This window comes from Talaromyces stipitatus, genomic scaffold (genome assembly GCF_000003125.1).
Source record: "Talaromyces stipitatus ATCC 10500 scf_1105507295541 genomic scaffold, whole genome shotgun sequence".
NCBI lineage: Eukaryota > Fungi > Ascomycota > Eurotiomycetes > Eurotiales > Trichocomaceae > Talaromyces > Talaromyces stipitatus.
This window is the reverse complement of record NW_002990115.1, coordinates 3,040,842-3,061,527: the sequence shown is the minus strand read 5'-3', so window position 1 is coordinate 3,061,527 and position 20,686 is coordinate 3,040,842. Positions and strand designations below refer to the sequence as shown.

The following is a 20,686-nucleotide window of genomic DNA, read 5'->3' as shown; positions in this document are numbered from 1 at the left end:
ATCACTTTATACCTCACGTTGTAGCAGAGTCACGCACAGACGCAGCACATTATACACGACATGTTCGCGATAAGTGTTGAATGTCTAATCAGCATTTCAGCGTCATACACTATTGGCGATAGTGGCCTGAGAGGTCACAGGAACGAGCTTGCCTCTACGAATTGCTACCTTCTATTGTAGCATTATCGCCTGCTTAAGATATCGTTATGCGGCCTATTGGACGGAGACTATAGTTTGAGCCATCGTCCCTCCTTTCTGGGAAAGGCACAATCGTCTGATCTGCGCTATCTATTGCCTCCAAGAGTACACTATGACAATGTTCTTTAACCACAGCATAACCAAAGACAAGCGATCAAATTTTGCTTCCATGAGCTCAGCCGTGGGGACATTTATCCAGCGAACCCCTGATATCCATCAACACCAATATCAGATCGGCGAGCAGTTCAAGCGTACGAGTAGCAGGTCTCGTCTCGGATCTGTTTGAGGAACGGAAGGAGCGCTGTAACCCCCTGTTCCCCGCGCAGCAACTTCACTGTCCTCGTGACTCAATTCTGCGGTAGTAAGACCTCCATAACGAGGTTTCGAGTTGATATGTACTTGGCATGGCTCGCAAGCTCCCTGCCACCTCCTCGCATTACGATTACTGTTCGCGTCCTGGAGAAGGATGTAGCGATTTGTGATCTGCAGGTGTATATCTCGGAATCTCACCAAAGCAGCGATACAAGCATTATATGAGTTGATAAGCTGTTCGTGATCTCGGTTCATCTCGACAAAGGCTCGAATATTGGCAACCTTGGCGAAGCGGATTAGGAATCGGCGGTGAGGACCAGACATGTAGTCCCGCATGCTTGCCACAAACTCAGACTCTTCCTCGTGGGTCGAATCAGTGAACCGTTTCCCTGCATGGATCTTGGTGGGGTGATGTCTGACACCCAAAGCGAGGTCAATGAGTTGGATCAGACTCGACTGGGCATTCGATCCTCCAGCAAATCGAACTGGTTGCATTGGATGTGTTCCATTATCAAAGTTTACGCCATTGGGGAGTTTTTGACTTCCCCTGCTACCGGCGAGAAACACACGGATCTTGTTGTAGGAGAAGTGTGGGTCGCAGTTGTCATACATGCGCTGTGTCAACGCTCGAGAAGACATATAAGCTGAGCAGCAACCGCATTGACTTCGTTCCCTTGCGCATAATGAACTGCATCCAAAATGACCCTGACTAGTGGATCACCCCTAGCCTCGATAGCTACCGAGACGAGGTAGAACCAGCTCTCATCGATCGCACCCGTGAAGGTTATCTGAGTTGAGAGGTTATCAATACGATAAAGCGGTTTAATGTCCTGTGCAACTGTATAATTTCACAGTACTAATCCAGCATAGGTCACAACGGGAGGCAGTTCCAGTGACTTGCAGATCAACAAGAGCGGGCTCGATACTGATTCCGGGATAACCTAGAGTATGAGTCAGTCGCAGGATTTAAATGATTTCTTCTGCATCATACCTCTGCCGGCTCTTCACCTCCCCAAATGTATGCATGGTAAATGAAGCCCAGCATCGAGTATGCTTTTCTTCGCTGCGATATTGTCTCGAGACGCTCACAGCTCAGGACCGGAATCCCGTCAACGACGTTTCGTATTCGATTGTCCATGATCAAATTTTGTAAGTCCTGAGTAACGCGGATCCATGGCTGGTAGTATGGGTGCAAATCGGACTCGCAAGATACAACTTCGGGCAGAAACCCGGTTCTAGGCGACACATTGTACGCCTCAGGTATAGGTAGCCCAATATCAGAAGCCATTTTGGCTTAGGAATTGGGAACAATCGCATATGAAAGATCTGCTAGTAAGATATGACAAGAGAAGATGCTTAAGAGATAGAAAATTGTTAATGTACAGAATGACACGCAAGAACTGCGTTTGATCATGGCGATTCCCTCAGTATATTTTTTATCATACAGGGATTATCTAATTACTGTTGTACCTTTCTTAGCCAATAAATTACTCCTGATTCTCTTAACAGTAGGCTATTTGATTTCTTATAGCACGCGGTCTCCTATTTAGATATTAATTGGATTATCACATAACCTTGTATAACTTAAGAGTAAAAACATAGTCTTTGGGAGATTAACAATGCATTAGTATAATTATTACCCAGTCCAGCGACAACTTACTTTGTAAATTTCTAAACCGACCCACCCAAACATACTCAATTTGAACGTCAATACAGACCCACTTATAAACACTTTTTAAGACCCACTTCTTGAACACTACTCTGGACCCACTTAATATAAATACTGTTAAGACCCACTAGAAAAAGCTTGTTAAGGATCCACTTATTACAAACAATGTGATCTATGGAATACAGCTTAGTGATTACAGTTTAGCTCTAGTTAACCCTTGATAATTCTAACACAGTCATGTGGTTATTCCCATATTAGGAATTCTTTGGGATACAGTGACAGACTACTTTGACATAAGCAAGAGATTTGTTAGGCCGAACATCTATAATGATGAAGGCACCACTCCATACTCGACTACTGATTTAGGTATAACCAACCTGATTCTGAGTTCTGAACAGACCCACCTGCATCCTCAAATACTTAGCCTGAGAGCCGCATATTGCCATAGAGTACATCTCTTACGTCATTAAACCTTGACCATCTTCCAGCGAAAAGAACACGCGCCCTTGGATGATGATTATGGCAGGGCATGCGACCTGCCACCAACTACAGTCCCTGTACCTTCTGTCCCTTCGGCTATGAGGTCTCTCCAATATTCCAAAATGACCTTTCATTTGTGAGCTGCCTATGAATTTGTTGAAACTGTGATTATACTAGATGTGACTGCGTTCATTCTCTATCCTAAGAGGTAACTAGTCGAACAAAAACTAAGCATGAGGAAAAAAAGGAAAAGAGCACGCTCAGCTGCGAGCAGAGATCTCTTTTGTATGTGTGCGTACGGCTCTCATCGGAGCCTAATCGGGAAATTGTGAAGGCAAAGAGATATCCCGATTTGGAACTCCCTAGAGCTTAGGGCTCCGACGAGGAGCCAACGCGATAGATCTGCCAGGCCCGTCACACTAGACTTAACTGTGCTTCAATAGGCTGCTTAAACTGCTCTATGATGATCATTTCGTACATGACCATCTAAACATTATGAGCAAGTTTTCGATGGATAGATTTTATGGTAAGGAAAAGGTTTGAGCTTGCTGGAAATCAAAGTGTGTAAGAGCACTATATGTAAAACCACCAAAGCAGTGTAAAAGTAGGGTTTCAATGCTTAGTATCGGAAACTTCGGTCAAACTACCGTCGAGTATATCTCGGATAGCTATTAACAGGTCGAAGTTAATATGCTTCTAAGTACGAAACGCTTCTTGAAAGCAAAGTCTTAACAAAATGGTGAATATCCGGTTCGATAGAACGCATACTTAATTCATTGGCTGTGGATTTTTGATTCTTCTGACAATCTCTTTTTTAATCAGCTGCCTGATATTAGCTATCTGTGCCTTGGGTTTGTCTTCTTCTTTGACATGAGACGAGTCGATTGTGCAGAATAGTGTATTAGCGAATGTAGGAGGCACTAGAGGGCCTAATTGTGTACCCTGTTGGTAACCAGATTGGCTATTAGTTATATCTATGAATGATGGCTGTGATTTGGTCTGCATAAGAGCTGCGTTGATTGGCATCTTCGCAATAGTATCCAGCTGCTCCCGGGGTTGCTTGCAATCTTCTGCAGATTGGCTTTAGATTGCTTCCATTTAGGCTTGCAGCCCCTTGATCAAGTCATTTTGTTTCTAGATAATTTTCTCTTGTTTACCGAGCATTTCTTTCAAACTTTTGATTTCCTGATAAGTGCCCTCTAAGTACTAGCACATCTTTCTAAATATCTCTTGGTTTTTGTCTAGGGCGCATTGTCTTTCCTCAAACAGGCTAGCAGCCTTCCTCACTGTAGTTGGCTTTGCTTTGGTCGTTGTCTTCCTAGTTGCAGTAGTGGCGTTGGTGTTGTCAGCGCTTTCTAGAGCTTCTCGGACCCTTGTTGACGGTACTACGACGCGTCCTACACGCGTCGTTACGGCCGGATCTCCCTCCATCTCGCCTCCAGCACTCTTCGTCTCCAACCCAGTTACCCAGGTATCTCTGCTTTAATCGCGCGGATCGTATTTTTCCTAAGGGCCGCTATCTGTGTTGCACCCAGATTCCGTTCTGGAGGCTGAGGTTCCTTGATTAATTCGGAACTCCATGATCTATGGGCTGCACATGAGAAGAAGAAAAGGCGTCAAAAATCTAAGCAGCAGATATCTAATGAGCAAGGAATTCGTACAGAGGAAGCTCAGGCACTTATACAAGGTCAGATTGAGGTATCTCAAGCTGTTACTACTACTCCAGCCGAGCCCCAGCTTCCAGTCTCTCATCCACCTGTACGGCGTCAATTTCGCTGCGGTGGCTTTGCATTGAAGGACATAGAATAACTACATATCCTAATCGTACTAGTAATTAATTTTTTGTATATAATTTGTATGTGGGTTAGAAACTGAGATTTGGATTCGAGATTGTGTACGCGTTTGGGAAAAAATGCCACTTCGCTTACAATGCCGCTTCACTTAACTTACCGATCGCGTTACATGATATATTTCCTTTCGTTGCCAAGCCTGTTATTATGATCAGGATCCTGCATCTGCCTTCTAGTTACCGGGCTATATTAATTCATCCCTTTTCCTAACTAGGTTTAATGCATTATGGTTTCACTCTGAAACTGAAAATTGAAAGTGACTAGTCCCAGAATGCAATTCAATGATTCCATAATCAACGTCCCTAATCTAACTACTTCAGACAGCTTCACTTTTATCCCTGGTGAAAGCTTATACCTGCGGTTTCTCCATTGATTGAAATGTGAACGCAGTTAGATATTTGGAATTAGGTTCTCGCAACACCGCCCATGCAGTAATGACTTACTCAATTTTCAGGTATAAATACACCTTCCTACCTTCTATTCTAACTCCATCAAAAGTATTTCATATCCAAAATATTCATTGATCACGAAATCTTCGAAGCGGCTGCTATTTTTCTATTCTTCCAACGTTTTCAATTTGCACATTTCTCTGTTTCCGGACATTCTTCGATATGCTCGTCTCTTTTAAGTCATGCATAACAAATGCATTACTGGTGCTATTAGCTACAGCTCATCCCCTAGATGCTGGACATCGATCATGTGAAGCGCCTTCTGGAGCTAAGGCAATCTATTTTCTCACAAATGAGCATTCAAACTCGGTAGTTGCGATTGCGGTGGGCGCCAATGGTACTCTGTCAGGTGGCGTGAAAGTAGCCACCGGAGGAAATGGTGGTAGTACTGTTAATTCCACAGGTGGCTCTAACGGTCCGGACGCTCTGGGATCACAGTCTGCGTTGACAGTTGTGGATAATGTAAGTATAGGTTCCGATCTCCAACGCATTGGATACCAGATGACTTACATTTCTGATCTTGTAGTATTTATTTGCTGTCAATCCTGGGTCGAATACTCTGAGCATGATGAAGATTGCAAGCACAGATGCAACAGACTTGAAGCTTATTGGCAAGCCAGTCGCTGTATCGGGTCAGTTTCCTGTGACTGTTGCTGCTTCAAGCAAGAATCGTCTAGTGTGTGTAGGCACAACTGGTGCCCAGGCCGCTATTTCTTGCGCTTCCTATACATCAAAAGGTTTAGGTAGCATGAGCACCAGGGCAGTATTTGACCTGAATCAGACAACGCCCCCATCTGGACCCTTAAATGGTGTTGCACACACTTTCTTCTCTGCAGACGAGACCCGCCTATTCACAACGGTGAAAGGTGACCCTACCTCTAACAAAACTGGCTTTGTGTCTGTGCTACCGATCGAGAACCCGAGTGCTAAGGATACACGGAGTTCTCCTAACGGTACGGCTGTACTTTTCGGCGCAAGTGTCTTACCCGGAACCTCCAATATTTTTGTGACAGATGCTTCCTTCGGGGCTGGAATTTTCCACGTCAATCCATCCACAAACGACGTTTCGTTAGTGTCCAAAGCAGCCATCCAAGATCAGAAAGCAACCTGCTGGGCTGCGTTTTCTAAGCAAAGAGGAAGCGTTTTCGTGTCCGATGTCGCAAATAATCATCTTGTTGAAATGAGTGCAGTGGATTCTCATATCATATCAACCGTCAATCTCGACAATGGCGACCCTGGACTAATTGATCTTAAAGTCTCCGGTCGCTTCGTTTACGCGCTCTCTCCGGGAAATGGTACCACCCCTGCAGCTGTGACTGTTGTGGACTCTTCAGTGGGAAAGCAGATTCAACATTTCCATGTCAGTCAGTTGGGCGCTGGTAAAAGCTCACAGGGCATGGCCGTCTTAGAATAGGCCAACATGAGCCGCAAGGAGATCACTTATAGTCATGAAATCCCCAATCATCCCTTCAGAGATGCCGTTCAGAGATAAGCATGGGGTGGAAATCTGATTGCACAGGACAACGAGATTCCAATTGATATGAATATGTAAGAGAACTTGTTTGGCGACCTCAGGAGCAGTATGAGGTCTCGGTAGTACTCAGCAGGTTTGAGTTTCATGTCTTTGTTATTCTCATAGTCAATACACTCTCATTAAATAACCCGTATTTGCCTACCCTTTAGGCAGGCATAGTCTGGTAGCGTTGGTTTGAACATTATCTCCCAAGAACTCATTTTTGAAGGTCTATAGAATCATACAAAACAAGTAGCGGGCAAACGCAATCGTAGCGGATAACCTTTGCGATAGCTCCTATGTTCACGGTTCGCTAACGTCGGGTATGTGAAGGGTATGACACAGTCGCGTTCCCTGGACCATTGTCAGTCCGCTTGCACTCCCCTATATCATGACCAGGCAGGATGTCACAGCAGCTGGTCGAGCCAGTACGTAATGGCTGGCCAATCCAGCCTATGCAATCTGCAGATATAATATCGAATATTGATCGTTACCTAGATTCAGGCCCCGAGATGTGGTCCCATAGTATAATAGAAGATGGGGATCCTGACTGGGTTTTAAAATAGTAGAAAGCAAATATCTTCAACTATCCCCTAATGTCAAAAGCTGTATGAGATTATTTTCCTATTCTATCTGCTGAAGTAGGTGTCGGAGAGACTATTTAGCAACGCATGAGATGTTCTGGATATTCGGAGACACTGCCTGAATTCTAAGACGCTTGGATAGCTGATGTTCCTTAAGGGGCAATATAGTAAAGAATGCTGGGACTCAGCATAAAAATGCTTAGGAAATAGACTTTTCTTATCGATTTTAGCAGGTTTGCTGTTTGTATATAGTTTTTCTGTAGCTATTTTATATATGATCTTAGGAGCAAGTTGAAACTTCAGACGCCTCTCTCGTCCTTTGTGAATATGAATATGAATATTATTCATATTCGTTTCGGAGCTTTAGTCGCAAGAGCTGACCGGCTTCTTGTAGATTGAGTTGAGATTGAATCCACAGTTATCGAGGGTGCAAGAAGCGATGAATCCACTTTAGAACCCATATTTGTATGATACACAATATAAAGAGGGAGAAATTAAAGCACGTAGATTATTGAGATGAAAGGCCCGACAGATGATGATGATGATTTATTACGCCCGGAGGGGCTAACCTATACTGTACCGTAGGGGCACTAGCGCTAGATATATCCAATTCGTGTGTTTCTGACCTGTCCTCCTACAAGCCCCTGCTTCGACGTATTTATTTTGGTATCTAAAGTTAAGGCCTCCTTGACCCGTGGTTCCCAACATCTTATGTATTAAAAAAGAATTAATAGACTGGGCCGATTATTGTCAATAATTATCGATAGGCAACTTATCGATGACAAGCCTGAGACTGGCTTAAAAGCAGTCTTCTTTATAGGGCTGTTGACGATAATGCCGATATGCCGATATTGTAACAACGTTACGAGGGTCATATTTACTTGGAGGTTTTCCTCTCCACTACAGAGTATAGCGCAAATCCTGGGAAGAGATGTAACAGATAGAATGGAAACCATCAACGCTTACGCGGTGTCACCTTGGACAGATCGACTGCATATGAGAGGGGACTATGATAGAGAGAAGGCCATGAGAATCGCCAACAGTGCAGAAGGTATCCTAATCGCTACTAGCTCGTCCGCCAAGGGTGACATGGTAGGCATGGGAGGAAGTATTAATGAGAGGAAGTATTAATGATATCTAGGTCAACAGTGCGGATGATGCACTGACTAGCTACACGGCGACGCTATTAAGTCGAACAGAATAGAACCTGTACACAGCTGAGCTAGAAGCAATAGCTGCAGGATTAAAACTTATTCTACCATGGATCTTCAATAGGTAAGTGACCATCCTCAGCAGCAATCAATCAGCATTAGCTGCTATTGGATAACCACATCAACAATCTAGCCAAAGCATGATTCAACAGATATATACAATGGCCTAGCTTCTTTAGGGATGGGAAAATGTAGTCAGCTTACTTTAGATCCTAGCAGATACTAATTCTGCACTAAGATTGAAGGCAAAGATGGCTGCTCAAAGATCAATAAGAGAGAAATATGAACCAGATAAACAATTGTACCAGGCTAAATTAACCGCAGTAAGACTTACTATCACTAAACAACAATATAAGAAAGCCCTTCCAGATAGAGTGGGTAAATACTCAAAGATTGTTGACTTAGCATTGCTAGGAAAGTACACTAGTAGCCTATATAATAAGCTGAAGCAGAAACAAGCTGTGGTTCTGGCCTAACTTCAGATAGGAATGACTGGGCTTAATAGTTACCTGAATAGGATAGGAGCCACAGAGTTAGACCTTTACATTTATAGCTAGGCAAGCAAAACTGTAGAGCACTTCCTATTCCGCTGCACAAAGTAGGTAGAAATGAGAGAAGGTATGCTGTAGTGTATAGAAAACAAAAGAGAGAGTCTGTCATTCTATCTTGGAGGAAAGGCATGGTCTGATCCCAAGCAATGGCAACTAGATATCAAAGCAGTACAAACAACAATCAGATATGCAATATCAATAGGAAGACTCAACATAGAATAGGAACAAGAACCAAGTCAATCATAGCAAAGCCAGCATTAACTAACTATTCCCACACTCACATATGATAGACACCGCTGCAGTTGCCGAGGATGGACGCTACACACTTAAAGAAGGCAGCCTTTAAGCTGGTCTATCAATTCTTTTTAACACACAAGATGTTGGGAACCATAGGGCAAGGAGGCCTTAACTTCAGATACTAAGATAAACACGTCGAAGCAGGAAAAGCAGAAGCTTGTAGGAGGAGAGGTCGGAAACACATGAATTGTATATATCTAGCGCACTAGTGCCCTAACTTATAGGGTTAGTCCCTCCGGGCGTAATAAATCATCATCAACACTCATCTCGACGACTAGATAAACCTCGAGTGCGTCGCTCAATGACCGCCGGCCGTGTGCATCCCTATTTTTCTCTACCTCTATAATTTTGTGCATCCATAGCCCTCACTAGCGGCCCATGAGCCGTCTCACAGCTGAAAAATTAATTTTTGACTGTGCTAATGGACCGTGCCATTGTTGCATTTGATGTTTCTTCTCTCTCCATTCACTCCTAATTAACGTTTCAGAGAGTACACCCGCAAGACAGAGTCTCAGGATTTGAGTAAGCTTATCCTACGGAAGAAAAATTATTTATCTGTTGGCTGCTTCGTGCAATCGAGATGCCTGGCACTGGTACGCAGCAAGGAGAGGTCACGTGTGGCTTACACGTGACCTCGTCAAGCAAGGACTATATAACACCGCATCGGTGCCTCATTGAGAGATAGAGACAGAACCGAAGAATTACCTATTGAAATTGACTCTATTGCTTTGTACGTACGTACTTGCACCTTAGTGCACCCACATTATCTATAATTGTAGGGAGCGATCCTATCATCACTTCATGTAGAACAAGAAAAAAAAAAAACAACAACTCGATCACACACATCGCGTCCAGATGTTTGGTTTATTACTTATTCAAAATTCGTCGCAATATCAATACCATGCTGCAAGGAAGTCTATGACTTGATCAAAAGACTGTGGCAGGTCATTTCTCCGGGCTGCTCAATGCCCATGGCAGCCAGAATCGTAGGGGCAACGTCTCCGAGAACACCACCTTCTTTCTTCAGGCTCCAGCCTTCAGGGGCGTTGGCCATGACGAAGGGGACTTTGTTTGTGGTGTGAGAGGTTTTGGGTTTGCGCTGCTCGTTGAGCATTTCTTCGGCATTACTGTGGGACGTTAGTGTGATAGGTATAGAATGTATATGGTATTGGACTTACCCATGGTCAGCAGTGATAAAAAGAATGTAACCATGCTTCTTGCAAGCTTCATAGATATGGCCAATAGCCCTATCAGTCTCGGCCACACCCTGAATAGCAGCTTCATATACACCGGTATGTCCAACCATATCGGGAGGCGCAAAGTTGTTCATGACAAACTCAAATTTGTTCTCTCCAAGACGCTCAACGACTTTCTCTCCAACAGCCCAAGCGCTCATCTTAGGCTCCAAGTCATAAGTGGCAACCCGGGGGGAAGGGATCATGTCACGCTCTTCGCCGGGGAATTGCTTCTCAATTCCGCCGTTGAAGAAGAATGTGACATGTGCGTATTTCTCGGTTTCGGCGATGTGGCTTTGAGTCACGTTTTTCTTTCCAAGCCATTCGGCGAGGACGTTGCCCATGTGTTGGGGAGGGAAGGCGATGGGGAATGTATAGTCGGTTTTGTATTGGGTCATGGTGGTGATGTGGATATCCTTGGGGTAAGGGAAGTCGGGGTTCGGGGAGCGGTCGTAGCCTCCTAGCAACTGGGTAATTTCGCGGACACGGTCCGATCGGTAGTTGAAGAAGAAAAGAGTGTCGTTATCTGTCGCAGATTAGTCTATCTTCCTCCTAACTTGTGGGTTGTGGATAAACATACCCTGGACTCGGTTCTCCTTGCCGCCAACGATGATGGGTTTCAAGAATTCATCATTTTCGCCCTTGGCGTAGCGCTCTTCAATGGTCTTGACAAGATCGCTGCTATCCTCTCCTTCTCCGGTGACAATACCCTTCATAGCAATCTCAACACGATCCCAGCGCTTATCACGGTCCATAGCATAGTAACGACCGACAACAGTGCCAACTTCACCAATACCGAGTTCCTTGGTCTTGTCCAACAATTCCTGCATATATTTCGTGCTGCTCTTGGGGTCTGTATCACGACCATCACCAAAGAAGTGAATGATAACCTTTGGCACACCAATATCCTTGGCGACCTGAAGGAGACCGTACAAATGCTGGTTCTTCGAGTGAACACCACCATCGGAGACCAAGCCTAGCAAGTGAAGACGTCCATTGCCATCCTTTGCCCGCTGGAACGATTTGCGAATGTTCTCGATTTCGCCCAGTTTGCCGTTCTTCAAGGTTTGGTCGATGCGCACGCTGTCCTGCCAGACGACACGACCGGCACCGATGTTGAGATGGCCGACTTCACTGTTTCCCATAAGACCTTCAGGAAGGCCGACGGCCAGAGAGGATGCTTCTAGCTCTGTGTATCCTTGCGCAACCTTTGCATTGGGGTCCGCAAAAGATGACATGACGGGTGTCTCTGCCGCGGCGATCGCATCTCCCTCTGGAGGAGAGTTGGGGCCAGGAATACCCCAACCGTCAATTACGACTATGATAGAACACGGCGTTAGCTTCTAGAAGTTCGGTTGGGTACATTGGAGAACGACAGGCAGCTGAATGAATGGATAAAAACATACTCAATGCGACTTTTTGGTCTACCTTTGCCATGGCGGGGTGATGTATGGTAAATCAAAGCGACCAAAATCTATATTCTAAAATGTGAATATTGACCACGACTATTGAAGACAATAGAATTGACGATCACTCAATTGACAGACGTATTCAAGAAAAGATTAAGAAGGAAAAGAAGTTGTAGAGGGGTGACCGAGGGGCATCCAGACCGAAGCCCGTTTGGGAAGCGGTGCGGGATCACCGACGTCAGATGGTGGCCTCAGGCTCACTTTTCATACCAGGAGATTGTTTTCTTTTGAGCAACACGTTGTTTGTATCTTGCAACTTACGACTTACACCTGATTGCATCTTAACTACGACGTGTTAACGTTACTTTGGTTCCACAGGCATCCGATCTCACCCACCTGTGTTACTACCTCGTCGTAACAGTCAGTCCACCGCCGTCCACCGAATGCGCAAGCAGTAAACAGTGAAATCCAAGAAACTACAATCTCGATCCACAACAACCTTTCCCGTCTTTATTTTACCAACTCCTCAATATTCCGACTCACTTCTCGCTCATCCCAAGGCAACAAATAACCATGGCCTCCAGATCCCCGGTTTCTGCCGTATCGCAACAGCAAAAGATCTCGTCTACGCCCGACGTAGCTCCAGGCACAGTTCCGACATCTCCCCAACCAACGTCAACTGCAGCACAACAAGTAACAACAGGAGCAGTCCCATTTCCGTCGCCACAGACATTCGATTTCCTACCGCCATTACACGCGCTAATACTACGTTTACTATCATCGACGAATACATCTTCTGCTGCTGCTGCTGCTGTTGCAAGTCAATCCACCATTGCCGGTGGGACTACCTCGGGAGCAGCAAGTCAAAGCCAAAGCCAAAGCCAAAGCCAAACCGAAGCCGGCTCACAATCACAAACACAACCAAAACAACCCCAGTCTCAACAGCAGAAACCCCAACCATCGCAAGAAGTCACTAACACCGCAACACCGTCGTCATCTCTCCCACCACTAGAAGCAAAGGACCTCTTCACAGCCGCGAGCGCAATCCGAATACGTATTCAAAAAGCGCGCGCCGTGGTGGACAATCTGCCGGACGTAGATCGGACTACGGAAGAGCAGGAAGATGAGATCGAGGAGTTGCAGGAACGCATTGCAGCTCTGAAAGGTGTTATTGCTGATTTTGGGCGGAGAGCCGCGGGCGTTCAACATACCATTGAGGGGGATGATAGAATGGATGTCGGTGTTTGATCGTGACGAGTGCTTCCGTCTAAGGATCAAAAAGAATTACGACAGTATGCGATTATATCGCTCAGGAAGCTAACATTGCGCTTTCCCAGAGAATAGACGGCATGTCCTTTTCGCTTTGTGAATACAATCATTAAGAGTGCTCCGTTCTGTCACGGGATAATTCAATGCCACTCTACACCAAAGCTTCAAGAAGGAACAACCGTCATATTCATCTATCACATCAATGATCTGACCCGTCTCAAAAAGAACACACAAAACCCCGCAAACCAATTGCGCCGGATGCAGTCTAAACTTGTTGAAGAGAGATGCCATCCTAGCGTGTACATATACACAACATCAAAAATGATACCCAAGGATATTGATAGACAAAAGAAAACAAGATCATTATCAGGTTTTACACCTTTTCCATTTCTCCCAGTGTTTGGACATGAAAATGTTAAATAAAAAGTCAAATAATCATCAGGTTGAGCTTTTTTCGTTCGTCAAGGAAACATCACACGCTATAAAGGAAAAGAAAATATCATCATAGTAACACAGAGCAACTTAAACTGGAAGAGGGAAAGTGCTGGCCCAGGCAGCAATCTCCTTGCGCAGACTAAGGATCTCAGGAATAGAATCGCTGGCGACCTTGGCCTTGAAATCTTTGAGCTTGTTAGCCTCCTTGGGCAAACCAGCCTGGGTCTCCTTGCTGATTTTGATGGCCTTGTCAATGTATCCAACAACGCGCTTGAAGTCCTCCTCGCCGAGACCACGGGTGGTCATGGCAGGGGCACCGACACGGATACCACCGGGGCTGAGAGCGGACTTGTCACCGGGGACGGCGTTCTTGTTGCAGGCAATGTTGATTTGTTCCAAGACAGCTTCGACACGAGCACCGTCAACACCGTTGGGGCGCAGGTCAACCAGGACCATGTGGCTGTCGGTACCATCGGCGACGAGCTTGTATCCGTATTCCTTGAAGGCAACCTCAAGAGCCTTGGCGTTCTTGATGACTTGTTCCTGGTATTGACGGAATTCAGGGGTAGCGGCTTGCTTGAGGGCAACTGCCAAAGCAGTGATGGTATGGTTGTGAGGACCACCCTGGTGACCGGGGAAAACGGAGAAGTTGATGGGACCTTCGAGATCGTAGAGGATCTCCTTGCCGGTCTTGGGGTCGGTGCTGCGGACGCCCTTACGGAAGAAGATCATAGCACCACGGGGCCCACGGAGAGACTTGTGGGTGGTCGTGGTGACGACATCGGCGTATTCGAAGGGTGAGGGAATGACACCGGCGGCAATCAAACCGGAGATATGAGCCATATCGACAACCAAGTAGGCACCAACAGAGTCGGCAATCTTACGCATACGAGCATAGTCGATGAGACGGCAGTAGGCGGAAGTACCAGCAACGAGAATCTTGGGGCGGTACAATTGAGCGTTGGCCTCCAAGGTATCATAGTCAATGATACCGGTCTCGGCGTTGACACGATATGGGAAGGTCTCGAAGTAGGTGGAAACAGCGGAAATCCTATAATTCATTAGTCTCTTAAGTCTCTCAAATTCAGACTTCTTGAACATACTTTCGCTGAGGAGTCTGGTATCCGTGACTCAAGTGACCACCATGAGGAAGATCAAGACCCATCAAACGGTCATGAGGCTTCATCAAAGCCTGGTAAACCTGCAAGTTGGCAGGACTTCCAGAAAGAGTCTGAACATTGACACCCCACTTCTCAGGGTCGAGGTTGAAGGCCTTCAAAGCACGGGCCTGGCAAGTCAACTCAACGGCATCAATGTGTTGGTTACCGCCGTAGTAGCGAGCACCGGGGTAACCCTCGGAGTATTTATTGGACATTGGCGTGCCGAGGGCATCGTAGACAGCGCGAGAAGTAACGTTCTCAGAGGCGATGAGAAGAATGGACTCGCGTTGACGTTGGATTTCTTTTTTCTATAGTACAAACAATGAGTCACTGTTCGCCACTCGATGCGCATATTGAGACTCTGAAGGTGTTTGTTTAACTTACAATGATCTCAGCAATCTCAGGATCAAAGTCCGCAAGGTGAACTTCCATCAACTATATTCAGAAATTGTCAGTCAATTGCTCTATCAAAATCAGCTCAACCACCAGCACTACATACCTCCTTGTGGGAGTCGGACAAAGCGTAGGTAGCCATTACGTCAGAGATTATTTGCACGTATTGGTTCAATGAATTCAACTGATGACAAGAAATAGTTGATTAAGAGAAAATTGAAGAGAAAAGAGAAAAGATTCAGTGAAAGAAGAATCACGAGGTCCTCAAAAGCTTAAGTAGGAATTTTTCGTTCTTTTCTTGGATGAAAATGCATTGTTCCTACTGGAGGAAAGCACGTCAGGCAAAAAATGAGCACCGGTGACTTATGGCTGGGTATTGTATTTACTGTGTTTTTATTACATACACAGATATTATCGCATATATAAGAGGGTGTATTAGGTAAATTACATACGATACACACGGGACCATACAGCAGAGACAGCTGTTTTCGGAGTCCGACAGCTTTTTTCCGGACCAGAAGGAAAAGTTGCTCGATTCATTCGTTGCCCGTAGAATTCCATTATCGTTTCTGTGTCGCTTCTCTAGATAATCGTTCCCCTCGGTGTCCAATGCATACCAGAGAAGATTAATTATTGCTACTTCGATTCGTCCCAAGAAGAGCAGTGAAATAGCCAATTTACTGACGGTATTGAAAAGTATTTTTTATCAGCCCCGCTGGCCGATAAACCCCCGCCAAAGCTTCATATCGGGAATAGCGCGGATTCTGGTCGACGACATCGGAGCTCTCAATACCCTAACCCTTGACAGTTAACTACGGTATGATTCAATGCGAGTTGCCTATTCAACCTGTGTATCTCCATGGAAGTAGCAGAAAGGTTTATCATATCATCAAGAACCCGCAGCAAGGCAATATGCAGTCTAATTAGATAAATGTTCGTTCGTGAAATGTTCCAGGTGGTATATCAGTGTACATGCAGTATGAACTAGGAAAGTAAAAAGCGACATGACAAAATAAGTAGCCATAAACATCATAAAATAGTTAGTATTAAGAAAAATCATTAATCGTCACTGTCCGAGTTCGACGGCTCACTATTTAGCGAATGTCGGTGAAGACGCCGGAGAAGAAGTGGAATCCTTCTGACGGGACGAATTATTCTCGTTCTTGAGGAGCTCTGGATCAGCGTACTCATCCACAAAGGTCCATGATTCTTCTTCTTCCATGTCTTCCGGTTCTTCGCCTTCTTCAGCCGTATGGTTCTCATCCGTTGCTGTCGCGGGACTATGTGGTGTAATGGATAAGGAAGCGCGTTGGTGGGTTAGGGTTCTAGCATATTCTAGGTCTCGATAGATTGCTTGAATGGCGTTGGCGACTCCATTTTCCTGCGCTAAAAGTCAATTTACGGTCATCCATGGATGAAAGAAAATAAACTTACCATACGAATCTGCTCTCCAAGAAGCTTAGCTTTCAAGATCATCCGCTCGCTATGCGTTGCTTCCCATAAAGCCCTCGAGAAAACACCAACGTTGAGTTTCTTCATGCAGATACCAACTCCCAAGTCTTCAATCCGTGATCCAAAGAAGAATTGGTCTCCAAAAAAAGGTTTGACAATAGTCGGAACACCAGCACGAAGACTAGCTCCAGTGGTACCAGCGCCTCCATGATGCACAGCCGCATCAATCTGTGTGAAAAGCCAATCATGCGGTGCTGATTGAATCTGATGGATTTCGGCAGGAAGAGGAACCTCGGAACGAGTACTCTTTGGATCGCCCAGACGATCTGACCAGCCCTTGGACAAGATGCAACGAATGTCCGCTTTTTGCACCGATTCGACTACTGTCCGAGTCAAAGCAGCAGGGTCTGAAACAACTATCGATCCAAAGCCGATGTAAACAATCTTCTTGCCGTCTTCACGAGCCTTTATAATAAAATCGGTAAGCTCCGTTGGAGGAGTCCAGTTCGACGCTTCGTTCAAAAACCAGTAACCCGTAACTCGGATCCAGTCCGGATAATCCAGTGGTGGTGGAACGACCGATGGTGAATAATTGTATAAGAATGGCACTTTATTCGCTTGCATCTTATCAAGAGTTGTTCCTCGAAGCCCCAATTCCAACTTTCGCCATCTATTTACCTGGCCGGATATCGCCCGCCAAAACACATTATCAAACATCACGTATGTAATATAATTGTAAGCACCGCCCATTTTGTGCTCAGGAACAGCAAAGGCATGAGGATAAGCTCGTGTACGTGACCATGGCATAGTGAAGGCGCGGAAATATGGAATTCGAAGAGCCTCAGCAATATGAATTCCTGCCATTGCACTTGGGGATTCGATCAAAACATCACTGTCTTGGCATGCACTCCACGCCGAAGTCAAAAGATCGTCAATCCATCCACGGAACTTGGAAGAAGCTTCCTTCAAGAAAGAGTAAGTGAACATCCCGTTTTCGACACATATCCTCATGAGTTCCGCCGGGTCACCCTCTACAGGCGCAAAATCAATACCATGCTTACGGACCCATGGCTCAAATTCAGCATGCGTTGCAATCCTCGGCCGGTGACCCTCTTCAAGTAACCCTTTACATAGACCGATGTAGGGTTGAACATCACCTCGAGAGCCAATAGTCAAACACGTAATTCGTAATGACTCTTTCGGCTTGAAATTCACAATTGAGGCGCGGGGATCGTCAAATATCGGATGCACCTCTTGCGAGTCCTCTATCAGGGGTCCCTGCATGGCTTCCTGCAGTAATTGCTGTTCAGCCTTTGCAGCATCCGCTTCGTCCTTGTCCTTTTGCGCTAAGATGCTAGATTGAGCAAGAAACCGTACTGACTCAAGCCTATGATGTAGAGTCACTGCACAATCATCACGAGAGTCTGCAGTGTTGAATTCGAAGAAAAGTTCCTCATGACCGCGAATAATAAGGACAAGACCTTGATAGCCGAAACGAAACCCTTTCTCCTTCTCGACATTCTCAATATCTTTGATAGGAAGAATCATTTTTGTCCTGGTCCCAGGCAGCAAACTCCTAAAGCAGAATTTGCTGCTACCTATATAGATTTTACCATAAAGAGGCAGGACCCGATGAAGATACCCATAATATGTTGCCTGGAGCTTCTCAGTCGGCGGGAGTGCGAAGTGTGCACGAAAACGATCACCATAAGAACCACTTGTTTCTGCATCCTCGCCATCCATGAATTGTTCCAAAGCCGGATCTTCACCCTCGGCATAATGCTTCCCTCCCCCAATCCACATACCAGAAACTTTCTCGATGTATCCCATAGACTCAGTAGCTAGAAGGTTGCTCATCTGCCGAGACCTGCTTTTCAGGTATTCTGCAAACCCAGCTGCTCGTTGTAATGGGTAGGTTCCAGCTTTCACAAGTTCGTGAATTGTTGGAGCTGAGGTTACATATGTTTTGCGTTCGATCGAAGCATCTTGTTCTGGTTTTTTAGGTGTCTCTTGGCCCGTTTTCTTGATTGGTTCAGTAGAAGGGCTTATGACGGGATTTTCAAACGATACGCCATCGAGGGAAGTATTAGGATGAAAACTATGAATCGTAGGTGAATTGAAAACATCATCACGGGTCAAGATTTGACTAGCAGTAACGATGGTTTCCGAGTGTGATTGCAGACTAAGTGAAGAATCCGTCCCATGGCCCATGGACTGAACGAATGAATCAGATTCCTGGTGTTGGTCAGAAGTCTCGCTCTTTTGAGCTGAGCCTGATTCAATTTTGGCTTTCTGGGTTTCCGATGCCGAAGAATCTGCTCTTTGACGGTAGCTTTCACCAACCACCTGATTCAACACCTGCGTAGCGGCGGGGTCTTGGGCTATCCTTCGTGCTGCCGTGTCATTTATTAAGCCCTTGAGAACCTCATATGCGTCTTGTCCGAAGTTGAAGAATGAGAAGAAATGCTTCTACACGTCAGCGGATGATTCATTACAACATAAGCGAAAACATACCTCATCAATTGCATATGTCTCGTATATGTCCACCACTCGAATTTTGAATGTCTGAGCCAAGTCCATCATAGGGCTTTCCTCTATATCTATGACATCCTCCAATGGCAGGGATATCTTCACCCTGCCTCCTTCATTTTGTGAACGGAAGATAACTTTCTGTAAAGCTTTCACCCACTCGTTCGCGCTGGATGCACTGTCCGCCCTGAAGTAATAGGTCCGATGATCCGTAGTCACAGTAAAATCTCGAGTGTCTTTACCCTTCTCCCTGTCTGCAAGCGATGCGCTGATCCCATATCGCAAATCAATATGACCGCTTGGGAAGTATAACTTTGAGGGGTCTGCATAGTATGAAAACACATCGCCCTTCAGGGAGAACCAGTAACGCTTATATCTCGGATTTTTGCGACCGCGTTTACCCAATTGACCAGATTTAACAGTCACATTTGACTTCTGCGGAAGATAGGCGTAGAAACAGATATGTCCTTCGGTAATATACATGTACCCTTGAAGTGCGACGTTTTGCATAAGCCAGCACGGATACTCTCCAATGACCGGTTCCGGGTTCTCGAAGCCAAATATCTCCTTCAATCGTATAGGCAGTAGGACTTTTGACTTTTGCTCGTCACTTTGTTTATCGTCGGTCTGCTTTTCTGCCTGAGTATGTTCTTCAGTCGATAGTGCTTCCGGGTCGAACCGGGTCTGGGCTTCTATCATCCGACTTAACACCGGTGCTGTTCGAGGAGTCGTCTTTTTGGTTTCTTGCGCTGGCGTATGGGATTCATCCTGTTGGCTCTGAACTGGTATGGCAAACTGATCAGACTTACTCTCTTTATCATTCTGCTTTGGAGCTAAGCCTGGGATCGATCGTATTAACCTGTTGCCCGAACCAGTTCTCCGATGAGTGTTTACAGAGCTTGTAGATGGCTTCCTGGAAGGCCGTGCGTCTTGTCCAGCCTCCTCCGGTATAGCCTGCGCCGATGAAAGTTCTTTGCCAGTCTTCTGTGATAATTTCCCCACAAACCGCCGGTGTAATGGCTCAGTTCGCTTCTTCCCTTCCGAATCATCGCCGTCACTATCACTAGATTCATCAAATCGAGAATGAAAATCGGATCTAGAGCCGGCAGCCGCAATCAAGGAGAACACTGATTGTTGCATGTAAGGTATGTCTCGACCGCTAAGATTTTTGGGAGGCGCGGTGAAGTCTTCCTGCTCATCATCGTTGTTCTTGAGACGGTCCGGTACATTGTTCGATGATAGACGATGGAGAGATTTGGATAGCGAGCGGATCCTGTGGGAAACCCGCTTCTTCTCAGGGTTGTCGGAGGATGCCATCTTCGATAGACGAATGCTAAAACGAGCGACTTTGAATAGGAGTTGTATGTGATTGTGAAATCGACCGCCTTAAGTACTAAATTGAACTTATTCGTGTTACAAGGCAAGCTTCGCGATGCCTAGTTCGATCTGACTTACGGGCAGAAGATAGATCTGATCACATCAAATAGTCGAAAGGGTGCAAACATCCCTTTGTTCCGAGAACTAACAAAAAATAATGGAATAATTAGCGACTGTTTTGGGTAGGTGGACGATGGGCTACCTACAAGTTACTTAACTGTCCCATGCAGTGTCTAGGCAAGGACCATCCACGATCCCGAACGACAATCAGCCAGCCGCTGTTGTCACGAGTATGGAAGCCATGATGCACGCT

The 20,686-nt window shown here is 45.6% G+C and overlaps 8 protein-coding genes across 9 annotated transcripts; 3 read left to right on the top strand and 5 right to left on the bottom strand.

Annotated features, from left to right (window-relative positions):
- Positions 1 to 426: 426 nt before the first annotated feature.
- On the bottom strand, positions 427 to 1,122 carry TSTA_034690 (uncharacterized protein; the record flags this gene model as incomplete). Its single annotated transcript, XM_002480621.1, has 2 exons — positions 427 to 681; positions 709 to 1,122. 2 exons carry the CDS (start codon positions 1,120 to 1,122, stop codon positions 427 to 429), a joined length of 669 nt encoding a protein of 222 aa, XP_002480666.1.
- Positions 1,123 to 1,130: 8 nt separating this feature from the next.
- Positions 1,131 to 1,798, bottom strand: TSTA_034680 (myoglobin, putative; the record flags this gene model as incomplete). The annotated part of the gene is made up of 3 exons (XM_002480620.1): positions 1,131 to 1,340; positions 1,368 to 1,451; positions 1,502 to 1,798. 3 exons carry the CDS (start codon positions 1,796 to 1,798, stop codon positions 1,131 to 1,133), a joined length of 591 nt encoding a protein of 196 aa, XP_002480665.1.
- A 3,146-nt stretch (positions 1,799 to 4,944) lies between these two features.
- TSTA_034670 (uncharacterized protein) lies at positions 4,945 to 6,682 on the top strand. The gene is made up of 2 exons (XM_002480619.1): positions 4,945 to 5,420; positions 5,485 to 6,682. Exons 1-2 carry the CDS (start codon positions 5,121 to 5,123, stop codon positions 6,370 to 6,372), a joined length of 1,188 nt encoding a protein of 395 aa, XP_002480664.1. The 5' UTR covers positions 4,945 to 5,120; the 3' UTR covers positions 6,373 to 6,682.
- Positions 6,683 to 8,000: 1,318 nt separating this feature from the next.
- Positions 8,001 to 8,382, top strand: TSTA_034660 (uncharacterized protein; the record flags this gene model as incomplete). The annotated part of the gene is made up of 3 exons (XM_002480618.1): positions 8,001 to 8,163; positions 8,297 to 8,330; positions 8,352 to 8,382. The coding sequence occupies 3 exons, from the start codon at positions 8,001 to 8,003 to the stop codon at positions 8,380 to 8,382; spliced, it is 228 nt and encodes a 75-aa protein (XP_002480663.1).
- Positions 8,383 to 9,844: 1,462 nt separating this feature from the next.
- Positions 9,845 to 11,890, bottom strand: TSTA_034650 (phosphoglycerate mutase, 2,3-bisphosphoglycerate-independent). Of its 2 annotated transcripts, XM_002480616.1 has the most exons (4): positions 11,756 to 11,890; positions 10,930 to 11,667; positions 10,293 to 10,875; positions 9,845 to 10,241 (listed from the first exon to the last, which is right to left on the bottom strand). In XM_002480616.1, exons 1-4 carry the CDS (start codon positions 11,784 to 11,786, stop codon positions 10,031 to 10,033), a joined length of 1,563 nt encoding a protein of 520 aa, XP_002480661.1. In that variant the 5' UTR covers positions 11,787 to 11,890; the 3' UTR covers positions 9,845 to 10,030. The 2 variants fall into 2 exon arrangements, with proteins under 2 accessions (XP_002480661.1, XP_002480662.1); XM_002480617.1 differs by having other exon boundaries at positions 9,845 to 10,875.
- A 157-nt stretch (positions 11,891 to 12,047) lies between these two features.
- On the top strand, positions 12,048 to 13,006 carry TSTA_034640 (uncharacterized protein; the record flags this gene model as incomplete). The annotated part of the gene is made up of 1 exon (XM_002480615.1): positions 12,048 to 13,006. Exon 1 carries the CDS (start codon positions 12,332 to 12,334, stop codon positions 13,004 to 13,006), a length of 675 nt encoding a protein of 224 aa, XP_002480660.1. The 5' UTR covers positions 12,048 to 12,331.
- On the bottom strand, positions 12,403 to 15,166 carry TSTA_034630 (serine hydroxymethyltransferase, putative). Its single transcript, XM_002480614.1, has 4 exons — positions 15,122 to 15,166; positions 15,007 to 15,057; positions 14,566 to 14,930; positions 12,403 to 14,513 (listed from the first exon to the last, which is right to left on the bottom strand). Exons 1-4 carry the CDS (start codon positions 15,155 to 15,157, stop codon positions 13,550 to 13,552), a joined length of 1,416 nt encoding a protein of 471 aa, XP_002480659.1. The 5' UTR covers positions 15,158 to 15,166; the 3' UTR covers positions 12,403 to 13,549.
- Positions 15,167 to 15,877: 711 nt separating this feature from the next.
- On the bottom strand, positions 15,878 to 20,313 carry TSTA_034620 (UDP-glucose:sterol glycosyltransferase; the record flags this gene model as incomplete). Its single annotated transcript, XM_002480613.1, has 3 exons — positions 15,878 to 16,396; positions 16,450 to 18,933; positions 18,982 to 20,313. 3 exons carry the CDS (start codon positions 20,311 to 20,313, stop codon positions 16,106 to 16,108), a joined length of 4,107 nt encoding a protein of 1,368 aa, XP_002480658.1. The 3' UTR covers positions 15,878 to 16,105.
- Between the last annotated feature and the right edge of the window lie 373 nt (positions 20,314 to 20,686).